We start from the raw sequence: 12,672 nt of genomic DNA, 5'->3' as shown, positions 1-12,672 counted from the left end.
CTCCTCGTTGTAGATCTAAAACAGATGCTGGCTGTTGGTGACCTTTTGTAGGTTTTGCATTAAGTTTTTTTTTTTTTTTAATGAATTAAACTGGAGTCAGCTGCTGTGTGATCCATTCTCATGAAAAGAGAAAACGTGTATGGGCAGAGTGATAGGCAGAAACTGTCTGCCTGAAGTAGGTTACAGTTTGCAGCATTACAGCAACCATTTGTTGTACAGCCAGTAGTGTGCATTGTGTGATCATTATGACAAGTTGTAACACTTGGGGAAAGTATTTCAGGTAAACAGGGTTTACTTGTGTTTCGATCCAGACTATAGACTCCTCTTAATACTTATGAGGGAACTCTGAAGAGAGGAAAGTGTGTTTGATTTACATATCTTTTTGCTGTTTTGAGTTTCTCTGGCAGTGTAGAAACAGCAGTGAGCCTATCATGAAGTTCTCTAAGGATTTAAGATTTGTTCCTTCATGTGGATAGTGTTTACCTTGCCAAACAACACCTGAGGCACTAAGATCTGCTGTTTATCCCCCTGGAGGAGGTGTTATGATACAGTGAGGGTACTTCATATACACTACAGGGAGGTTTGTGTTTGTGTGTGTGCATGTGAGGATGGATTCTATGCAACTGCACTTCCTTACCAATTCAGCAACTATTTCTGTCTTCTTTCTCTCTCCCTCCCTCTGTGACTTGCAGATAAGAAAATGGCTATAGCAACCGTATTATCAGAGTTTCCAGATACTGCCATTGTTTCCTGAGCCAGTGTTGAAGGGAGATTAAAAATAATAAATAATGGTGCTTTTAGAAATGGCAGCAGGCAACAAAACATTCATTCCAGTTTTGTTGTTGAACTGCTACCCTGCAACTCTGTGGGGACTGATAAAAGTTATGCTGCTGGCAACCCCTGTCTGTATTTATGCTTACTTGGCTCTTAAGGACCGAACACAGTGAGTTTTAGAAGCCACATATATGGACTTTATCAAAATGTTCGCACCCCAGTTATAGTCGGAGATGTTTAGAGAAGATAGGTGTCATGGTAAACTGACCGTTCGCTAAGTGACGTCCCCCATTGTTACTGTTGCTACACCGGTCAAGCCGTGTTAGCATGGTACACAGACTGTATGGCATGACACATAATGCAGTGTACAATGACAGCGATGGCAGATTTACCACTCACAGTGTGCAGTCATTTCTGAAACAATAGGGTCCTTGATTTCACTCAGTAGACAGAAGCAGCTTTGCAACTAGCTGACCATTGTGGATTTGGTCGACAACACAGCTGCTGCTAATTGTTTTTACCAGCTGTAGCTAACTAACATTAAGCAAATCCTAATGCCAAAATTCAATGAACTGTCCACTGCTTACTTTTTACCGTTTCCCGCTGATTAATTTAATAACTCAAAGTTTGTAAAAGGCTCAAATATTCAGTGACAGGTACATACATGGTATAGTATCAAAGGACTGAGGCTAAAGCTACTTTACACATCCCAGGTAAAAAGTTAGCATTCTTAATAGCTGACAACCCATATAGCAGACATGGAAATATGGAGACAGTAGTAGTCCTAGTATGTGACAGGAAATATGTAAGATCAGATTGTGTTTTCATTCTAACATGACACTATTTGGCTGCTTATCTTGGACAAGCAGGACAGAGATTAGGAGATTATTCATATTTTCAAACATGTTTCTCTTTTAACATAAGGAGAAAATGACTAAATTTCTTTTAAGATTAGATTAATTGATGTCTCACTATTTTGCAAAAAGAGTTTGGCTGCTGCTGCTGCTGCTGCTGGTGTGAAAACTTTCCCAAATGCAATAAAGAGCAGGATAGAGATGCTAATATTGGCCTAAACTCTGATAGCATCATGGACACTATATATCATTCTACACAATGGATGATCCAGTTGTGAATGGAGCATTTTTTTTTTAATGACAAAATGTACTTATCTAATAAAATGCTCAATGGCCCTTGAAACAACACTCCATTAGATTTCTGCAGTAAGCTAATTAGTTGAAAATGTTAACATTTACAGCTGTAGAGACTGTTTTTTTGGGGTTTGGAAATGGTAAAGACACCAAACTCTTTTATACACCAAGCGTCCTTGACTGGACAATCACTGCTAGAGGCTTAGTGAGTATGTGTTTCAATTACATCAACAAGACTCAAATGCAGCCGCCTAAAGACGCCTACAATGGTTTATTTTGGCATTTTATGATTGCCAATGGCAGGTTATTAAGTTGTTACGGTGCATGAGCCCTGAGTTCAAGCCCCAGCACCACCAAGCAATGATGAGGGAGGGAAATGGAAATACACACCTATCATAAGACTGATTTATTGAGGAATAACCTCTGTGGTCAGCTGGTCAATAACTCACTATTCCATGAGGTCCTGCAGTTTGTGGTGGTGGTATTCATTTATTCCCAACAAGAGAGAGAAATGATGATGAAAAAGGAGACTCGATGACTTGATGTTTCTATATTCAGTGTTGTAGACTTCTTTAGTTTTGTAACCAGTTATTTTTTAGAAATTCAAATGCTCTTGTGTTTTGGATCATAGATTTATAGGAAAAGTTTAGCTGGAGATGCAATCATTCGAAGTATTGCATACTATTTACATTTACTCACTGAATTTATCTTATTGATCCCACAGCTCTGCTCCAAACTGGCTCATTTTCTGAATGCACACAAAATTGCTGCTTTTTTTTTCTTTGGAGTCAACAGAACTAAATGTGCTGCTAAATCTGTGGGACTTCAAAGCTGTTTCTCTCTGCTCTCTTGCCAGGGTCATCACAGATAGCCAACTCCTATCTGCCTCCCCAGGCAAGACTTAGAGCTTTGACTGTTGGTTTGTGGTTAGAGTTCAAACTTGGCTTCAACATTCAGCCATCCAGCAACAGAGGCAACAACGATACACACATGAGAGCCGAAGCAGAGCGAAAAATATGAAAAAGATATATATTGGCAAAACTGCCCTCAAAACCCAGAGAAATGGTTGCAAACATCAGAAAAGAAGGTAAGATGAGTCAGTCTTATTGGGGAATTCATTTCATTCATTTTGACTAATGGAAATGGATTCTCATTGGGAGGTCATGACCATTAAAAAGCCATTAAAAACATAATGTGGCATGTATTCGTTCTCATCATTCACCTTCATATATCTTGATCATGTATCAGCTGACATCTACATTAAAGTTAACATTGCACTGAATTTTAACAGCAAAAGTCTGGATGCCATCAAAAAAATGTAATACCCTAAAAAAAAGAAAAAAAATCAATGGCTGTGTTCTCAGACTTAATTAAACCAGCATTACTTACTGATAAGAGCCCAGAGCAATTTTCACATGTACTTACAAAACTCTCTGGCTCCTTGCTATGTGATTTTACAACGTCACTTGCAGCTGTTAGACAGCAGAGAGGTTGTAAAGATTTTGTTTTGTTGTAACATCAGGCAAGTGGAGTGTGCTGCAGCTGCCAGCCTCAGCATGTTGGATGCATTAAACTGTTCAATGTATGGGTATAAAATGTTATTGCTAAGCAATTAGCTTAGCTTAGCATAAAGACTGAAGAACGTAGTACATATTTCGACGCCCAGCACACTGGTACAACTCTGCGCTGCTCCCTGTTGTTCTTTGCCAACAAATAGTTTCAACTCATAAAACCACAAACTGCTGTTTTCTGTTTGTGTTCTGGTACAAGTTAAATAAGCGAAATATAAAGTGTTACTTAACAAGTGCCACTGCCAAGCAAGCTGTTTCCCCCTGCTTCCTGTCTTTTTGCTAAGCTAAGCTTCTGGCTCCAGCTCTGTTCTTGACGCACAGATATGAGAGAGGTATCACTCTTCTCATCTAACCCTCAGCAGGAAAGTGAATCCCAAATTTAATGATAACACTGGTCTCCTCACTGCATTCTCACATAGAAGTCAAATAAGCGTATTTTTCAAATTTTTGATCTATTGTTTAAAATAGTTAACATGCTGTTTTTGCACAGGGCCATATGTTTATCTACAATTCTTATGTTAGGGTCCACGTCTATGGGCTTATTTTTGCTTGGCTAGTTATATACTGATTGCTTTCTGCTTGATTTATGCTTAATTAGTGGAGATCTTAAACCAAGTACTTAAAAATTAAGGTAACTCCATTGGCTCTCACATGTATTGATACAACAGAGTCTATAAGTCTTTCTTTGGACACAATTTTCTCCTCCTTTAGTGCCAGCTTCCTAATTGAGGCTCTGGGCCGAGGTGAACTTGGAGGTGCTCTCATTGTGCCTGCTGGATGGCAGCGCTGAGCCGTCGAACCTCCCTGTGAGCCAAGTTTCCATCAGTCTGGCAAAATGCTAAATCCCTCTGAGCGCACACACTGCCCTTGCTCCCCATCTCTAGCCTTTCATTACCACATCCATTCCCTCAGTCAAGCCTGTCGGTGTGTTTTCATCCCCCGCGCTCAAACCTGCATCAAACACACGGTCGAAATATTGCTCCCTACTTCTTATGTCGTTGTTGTTGATGGTGGTGGTGTTGAAACTGTGGTATTCTGGCCTCTCGCTCACTCTCTCTCATGCTTTTTCTTTGCTCTTTCACCCTCTTTTAAAGCTTGATCAAACACAAAACCATTCTATATTTTCACCTCCTATGAGTCACCCGTGGTCTGTGTCTGGGGGCAAAAATCCTTTCCTTTTCTTTCAGAGATTCGATAAGAAGGGTTGTGTATAAGGGAATTCACCATTACACCGATGGGAGCTCCTTTCCCAGCCCTGCTCCCTCCCTGTGAATGGGAAATGATTAGTATTCCTCCTCCATCCATCTCCTCCTCCCCATTGGCCTCCCTGCCTTCCCCCCGCCTCGGAACTCTCTCGCTCCAAACTGAATTACACTCCGGCAACACTTCATCCCTTTCCCTCCCTCTCACACAAACACATGCACACTTACTTACTCTATTGCCTTTTCTGCTCATATCTGTCTCCGTTCTCTCTCTCTCTCTCTCTTTCTCTCTCTCTCTCTCTCTCCCCCTCTCTGCTTGGCTCTACGAGTCTGACAAACTTTGACACCAGTGAATGTACATCATCGTTGTGACTGTGTCTTGTGGGAATCCTGTTCACTAAACTCTCCCTGCTGCCTGTTCAGCTCTTTCCACGACCACAAGGATGACCTCCGTAAGCGCCTGTCGTACACCACCCACAAACTAGAGATGGTGGAAACGGAGTTCGACTCTACTCGGCAGTACCTCGAGACAGAGCTGCGCCGGGCCCAGGAGGAACTGGAGAAATTTACAGAGAAACTACGCAGGTGTGTGTGTGCACATATGTACAACTCTGTGGGCTGATTGTCTTTTTATCTTTTATATTGTATGCATCTAGCCCAGATTATCTATGATCTAACTTTGATCTCTCCCTAACCTTCACTATGTGTTTTACTTGCCTAACCTTAATCACACCTTGACCATAGTTAATTTTCCATAATCATCATCTTTCTCTAACCTTAACCATATTGTAATTTCCCTATGCACATAAATGAAAATAACTAATTATTCCTAATTAAGTAATAGTTGAGTATAGTATCAGTATCATTATGTGCCTTTTGACTGCATGACCGTACCTAATTTTCTGCACCAACTGACTTACTTTCTGTGGTCCACTGATTAAATAATCGAATGAGCATCAATGTACATGTGTTTGTATATGAACCTTGTATGATGATGGTTACATTTCCCCAATGAAGATCATTTTCGTATGAACAAGCTAGATAGTATGTGGGAGGTTCGGCCGCATAGTAATCCATAATCAAAACAAGCCCTGTTGTTACTGAAAAATAATGCATTATTATCATCATGCTCCTTTTCACTGCATGGGATGGAGTGAATCATGCCAGCAATGTATTCATTCATACTTTAAGGCAGTTCGCTTTTTAAATGAATGATTGTTTTGGCGCTATCTATGACAACTTTGGAACAAGTCTTCATTTATTATTCGAACAAGGAGAAGGAGCTGTAGCTTCGTAACAAATAGATGAGTGGCCCTCCAGCTATAAGTTTTAATTTAGCGTGATGATAACCTCAGAGCGAGGAAATTATCTACAAATATTGCAAACCTTCTGGTCAGACAGAAGAGAACGTTCTCTGTGGCCATGGTATAAATAAATGTGATAAATAAGCTGTTTAAATAGAATTGAAACTCTTCCTTGAAGCTCGTCTCTGGCCAGAAACTTGGAAACTTGGAAAGCAGACAGTATGGTCCACGTTTAAATCTGTGCAGGGGAGTCTGATCCTCTCAGGCTCTGCACAAATCCCATCTTTTTTTCTTTTTTTTTGTTATGATTGGCAGAGACCAGCCCCTGCCCTCTCCCTTATTTTAACCATCTGCAAGATTGGTAGAGCTTGTTGTTAGACAGGAAGTGCTGCCTGACAGACTCAGCTCAGCAAAGGAGCTCCTCTTAAATCAGTACCAGCACTAAGTGTTGCCTCTCATAATGTCCGGTTTTGCTCTCCACCAATCAGTGAACCACTCTCTCCCAATGATACGTCTTCATTTTCATTTACACTCTGTCTTTACCTTCTCAAATCTCTTTCAGCTCTTTGTTTCATGATTTGTCTTTGGGTTTTATCTCCATTACCCACAATCTCCATGTCAGTCTGAGTAATGGAGTCAAAAATGCTGCTTTATCAACACTCTCTTAGGCGCAAGAGCTAATGTGAAAATGTGACACCTAACAGAGATGTAGCATGATGAAATAACAGGAACAAGTTAACAAACAGACAGTTACTAATGCACTGGAAGTTTACCAAAGAGCAACAGAGGCGAGAGAAATAAAAGCAGAGAGGAAGTTATGAAGAATCACAAAAGCAAGAGGGAGAATTTAAAAAGAAAAAGACACAAAAAAGCTTAAAAAGCTGCCATGTCCGTGCTATGTGTCTGCTTCTGCATGTTTACTGATTTCTTTTCATAAAATATTTAAGGATTAAAATCTTTTTTTTATGATCGCATAATATTTTTTCCTTACTGTCTCCTGCTGTGGCACTTAAACATATCATCAGCCCTTTTTTTTTACTGTGTTTTAGCTCAGCGGATTTTTATCCTGAGTGATCTTCAAATCTCAGTCACTACTTAAAATATCCTGCAAATCCCTTCCAAGATTCTCTGTCAGTGCCCTGATCTAGTAATTTATTTATTTCTCCGTCTGAGTTTATGCGGAGATTACTGGTGCTTATTCAGGCTTATGGCCAGTAAAACACTCTTTAGTCATCATATGTTGTGATTTGCATTTTTACAGGGCACAACTCTTTTCTCGTCTGTTCTTTCAGGATCCAGAGTAGCTATGCAGCTCTACAGCGGATCAACCAGGATTTGGAGGACAAGATGCACAGGACGGTAAGAGACTCCCGCTGAGGTGTTTGCAGTTTTGAATTTGCATTACTGGAACTAATATATCAAACACAAATGTCATCTGATATGATCAAAATCATATCTTATTCTGTAAAGAGATGGTGCAAGGAAACATCCATAACAACTCTGACTTTGTCCAGAGATGATTTTCTCTGGCAATACAAAGGAAGGAACGTTTTGACTGGAGATAAATAGCTATAGTTACTATATGTACTTTCCCAACAACATGTCTTACATTTGTGGATTTACACACTTTTATACACCAAAACTTCCATTACATTTTGCTGATAATACTCTACTTTTTTTTGGTTTTATTTTACTGTTCTTTTACTTCAGTACAACTTTAGATTTAGGGCATTCACTTGCAATGGAGGATTTTTCTGTTGTGGTGTTACTATTTTTACTGAAGCAAATGATGTGACTACTTCCTCCACCACATAGTAAGTGTTACAAATTTAAACGGCTATCCTTCGGGCTTCTCCAGCCTTCAGGCTTCATCACTGTGTGTCTGACCACATTTCAGCCTCTCTTTCTCTCTCTCTGAGCATTTTCTGACTGCTGTGGTTGTTGCTATTGATATTAACAAGAAGTGCAGAAGCCTAATGGTGTCTAAAGTACCAGGGAGCTCTCACTAAGACTCTTATAATAGATGTAAGGAGGTGTTGGGGATTTGTGAACTTATCCACATACTTGTACATGCTTGCACGCACACATACACTCACACACACACACACACACACACACACACACACACACACACACACACACACACACACACACACATATAGAGCTCAACAGCTTGTGACCTAAAGCTTGACCTGGAATCATTTATTCAAGTCCTGTAGTTACTAGGAAACCATTACTTACAGTTTGCTTTTGTATGAAACTCTTCTTCTTTCCCTCTCAGGTTACACCAGTTCTTAAACAAGGACAGCCAAAAAAAAGTTGTTGCCTTGGCAGCAACTGTTTCCTGAGCACTTTGTTATGGTTTCAGTTAAATCCAAGAGGAAATACTATAAAACCAACAAGAAAAGACCAATACACCTAGAGTTAAAGTATTTTTTACCCATTGTAAATACCCTTTAAATTTTCTCTTCTAATTATATCCTCAGGAATTTCCTGGACAGTTTAATGATATAAGTTTATGTGATGTTAATCATTTTCAGTATTTCAACCTTTTTTCTGAGAAAGTCTGTGTTTGGTGGATGGTTCTAAACATTACAAACCCCAAGAGTCTCATTTGCTGTTTTAAGGAGAAGACGCCAGTCAGAAGTGTAAATTAGAGCTGTAGCAATTTTACAAAACTTTGCACTAGAGTTTCCGAAATCATCCAATTGACGCATAATTGAAAAATGAGCACATTTAAACTGATGATTGTGTTAACAGATTTCACCAAGGCATAACCTGTGGCACCAGCTTGCCGTTAGCAGTAAACTAAACAAAATTTTAAGCCTGGTGATAGGGCATTGCTTACTAAATTATCCCAGGGATAATTTATTATAAATAAACCTACAGCATCTACCAAGTTGCAAACTGTTCATACTGAACGTACAATATCTGTATTCCTACAATCTCTGCTCTTATAATGCGATATCCTCTCATAGCAACTTAAGCATGAATAAACTTTTTTATGGTTACATTTAAGCACTCACAGCGCAAAGATTGTGGTGTCAGTTTAATATCAAATACAGCAACAGTGACTTGTAGCATGAGACATGTTTATCTTGCTGACATTTAGCAAAATCACGGTTTTGTTTCTAAAACCAAACCACACGCAGCACTAAAGGTGCAAACCCAGTCTCTGGTATAAACACAATTTCTAGGATACGGAGTTACATTTTCTAACGCAGTTACTCTTCACTTTTTGCTGATGATTACACCAGGAGAGGAGACCAACTGCCAATCACAAACAGTAGCACTGCATGTGCCCACTTTACATTGGCGATACTCACTGCAGATAGACAAAAGAATCTGCCAAATGAGTGTAGTGTAATGTGATCAGCGCCCACATATTGAAATATAATTTAATTACTGTATTGTATTGAGTATGAGGAACCATGCTGAGAGGTCTTGGCCTCTGTTGAAAGAGAAAATAACTGGAAAAGTGCCAGACTTTCGAGGTCGAGAGGCAGATAAAAATACAAAATATCAATAAAAACTCAAGCTTCAGATCCTCAGATACACTGATCATAATAACTGACATGATGATAAACTATGGTCTTGTTCATACCAGAAAGTTTAAGAGTGATAATGACATTCAATCTTTCTCTCTCCCTCTGTCTCTTTTCTAAGAAATGAGAACTCTGCTATAATCTCTTTTGAACACACCTGTTTAGCAGTATAACCACTCTTGTCTCTCTCAAAGCAATTACATGATCAAAGACAGGGAGTGCAATCAATGTCCAAAGTAATTGGTCTTTTCTGCGATGCAACCCTGTTAGAAAACGATTATAGCTAACTGGTGTTCTGGTCACCTCAGCAGCAGCTGTCCAATCACCTCAGGTTGAGAGGTTCCCAGAGAGTTTTCCCCCCTTGCCGCCTCAGCTTTAGGACTTATCAGCCAGAATCAGGGCAGAAGATGAGCCGGCTCCACAGCGAGGTCCATCCTTATGACTTACACTATCTTGATTAAAGTGGATCGTAATCTCATCAGAAGTTTGATCCACAGGGCTCGTCTGCCCAGCACACACACTGTGATGGAATTAGACTGTGTGAAGTTATTACAGAACCACCAGTCAGTTGGTAGAATATTGACCCATGGTGAGCTAAATAGTGAGGTAAAATGCATTTCTGTAGTTTGATGATTTTTCTATTTCATTATTCCTGACCATTTCTATTAAAAACTGCAAAAAAAAAAAAAAGTTATAATATGTAAAATGTAGACCTATGTTATATATTTTGTTTTGTTGTGTACTTACATTATGCCAAATATTCCCAGTAATTTTCAAATCAAGCATTATCCAATGATTTTAATCAAGATAGTGGTCAGTTTCATTTGGTCACCTTTCAATGGTGTAATATCCCCTTTGCGCATGTGTCAGGGTTGTGGTTGCCCACCACAATCGAAATTGAGATTTAATTTTTTTATCCAGCTTTTAGCCACACTTTTATGATACATTTTTTAGATCTTGATCATTTTCAAATATGTATTTTGACCAGATGAAGGATTTTTATCATCGGAGGTCTGGATCTTAAGTTATATGAGAAACAAGCCAAGCAAACATCAACAACAGCTCGGCTCACAGCCCCTCCAAGACGTGCTGTGTCTGCCAAACAGTGTTGGTGAAATACTTATTTTTAACATGAATCTGCTTTATTCAGTGTTTCTACCTGTTTTAATCCCCTGGTCCATCTGTTATGGAGAGGAGGACACCAAATTCGGCTGCCGGTTAAAACCTCCTGAAAGATTGACACTGTTGGAATCCTAACCTGGCAAGAAGCTGACCACAATGATGGCAATTGTGGTGAAGACAACAGTGGCGATTTTCTGGATGGATTTTTCTGTAAACTCCTGCATGCTGGTGGAGCAGTGAGGCATGAAAATTCTAATAAGTCAACCCTGACATGAAACACAGTACTGTACATTCAGACGACAGCCATTTACAACACCATCCGTCTTGCAGTATTTGCTGCCCATTATTTATTATGTTCCATTGTAAACCTTCTTGCTTTGCCGTACCATGAACAGACTGGAAGTCTACAATGTCTTCCCTCATACAGTAGACACACACATCAATGTATTTGAATCATGTTATACTGTTGGCTTTTCAAAGGGATTGTCCATCTAGCAGAGAACCTTGGTGAAGCCAATCGGTCTTCATGGCTAGAGACAGTATGGAATCTTTTTCGCAGACAGGCCTCATTGGGATTGCCATTTCTTTTGATGCCATGTCATGCAATGGCATTTCAAGGGGGGAATATGTTCCTTTGTAGAAGACATCCCAGGCAGGCAAGCAGTGACAAAGGCAGCTCCAATCAAATCAGAGACCTAATTAAAAGTTCTGAGAGGCCTGAACTGGCAAGGTCAACTGAAAAAAGAGGCAAAGAATAAAACTATTTCATAAAGAGCAAAGCAAGAGATGAACGCCTGGAAGAACTGACAAGATGCACATTGTGATGACATTGGAGAAGCTGCAGTCAGTGTGGATCTGATCTATAGATAAACCATGCTGCAGAGGAAGCTGTTTGCATTGGCAGAATTATACATTATCTGTCTTTAAAAAAAAAAAAAAAAAGAATTCACCGTGCTGAAATATAGCTTTGGCAGTGCAGGTATTGGACTAGTTATAGATTGGTGTCTGTGAGACTTTTTAGTGAGAGTTCAAATTAATCATTGAGCCCTTTCTGAGACAGTGCTGATTCAAGCAGAAAGGACATACATATTTGCATACAATTGTTAGTCAGGTAGCCTTTTTTTCTGTGGTGCCCAAAATATACCATACAGACTGCATTAGAATATATGAAACCTGAAAGATTCAGACTGAACAGTCTGTAATAAATTGTAATTAACTACTAATAATGTAAGATACAAATTGTACTAATACCTATGATTGTGCAATAGGTTATTCATATAATATGGGTTATTTATGTATAGTATTTAATCTTATTTTAAACAAGATGCTGTGCTATAGTTCTTCATTTGTGAAGGAGCTGTCCATGGTGCTGAAAGCCATTGTTTCTCTAAATCCTCATGAGAGTGAGTATTTGGCAGGGTCAGCTTACTAACAGCCGCCCTGGAACTGCCAGGAAATCAAGGTCTTACTCAGTGACTGCCCTCCTAATAAGGACAATTTCCACTTCATCAGCAGCTGTTACCACTTAACACAGTCCTTATGTGAATTGCTTAAAATTTTTGTAATCTTCTATCACGTTCAATAAAAATCTGAGTGTAAGATCAAACTTTATAGAGGAAATGGTTTAATGGTTGGATGCTTAAGAAACGTGGTTTATAACTAATGAGACATAACAAGGTTTTAGCTGAGATAATGTTATAGCCTAAAGTAGGTGATGTTACACTGGTACTGGTATTGTCTGTCTCCCATTTGCCCTTCCATCATATGACTGAGGAGTTATCAGTGATGTTAAATCTAAAATCTGAGGTGTTAAGTGGAAAGCTGAAAATCTAACTGCTTCTTAGATACCCTTAATTTTAGTTTCATATGGTAATGTAAGTAACTTGTTTTTTTATGTTTTTTTCCATCCTTTATTTAATGTGGTAAATCCTATTCAAATCAAGTGATATCTGAGTACATAAACTATATATATATATATATATATATATATATATATATATATGTAT

General features: G+C 39.1%; 1 protein-coding gene across 1 annotated transcript in view; it reads left to right on the top strand.

The window, feature by feature from the left end:
• begain (brain-enriched guanylate kinase-associated) overlaps nt 1-12,672 on the top strand; it is a 48,946-nt gene that overhangs the window by 17,135 nt on the left and 19,139 nt on the right. The window contains exons 3-4 of the mRNA XM_023399518.2: nt 5,119-5,280; nt 7,292-7,358. Of these exons, the coding sequence (XP_023255286.2) occupies nt 5,119-5,280; nt 7,292-7,358 (229 nt within the window). The remainder of the gene's footprint in view (nt 1-5,118; nt 5,281-7,291; nt 7,359-12,672) is intronic.

The sequence above is a fragment of the Seriola lalandi genome, unplaced genomic scaffold, assembly GCF_002814215.2.
Source record: "Seriola lalandi dorsalis isolate HSWRI2012SDOR001 ecotype SW California unplaced genomic scaffold, Sedor1 jcf7180002052042, whole genome shotgun sequence".
Taxonomy (NCBI): domain Eukaryota; kingdom Metazoa; phylum Chordata; class Actinopteri; order Carangiformes; family Carangidae; genus Seriola; species Seriola lalandi.
Note: the sequence above shows the minus strand (reverse complement) of the source record. Positions and strands in the feature narration are given on the sequence as shown.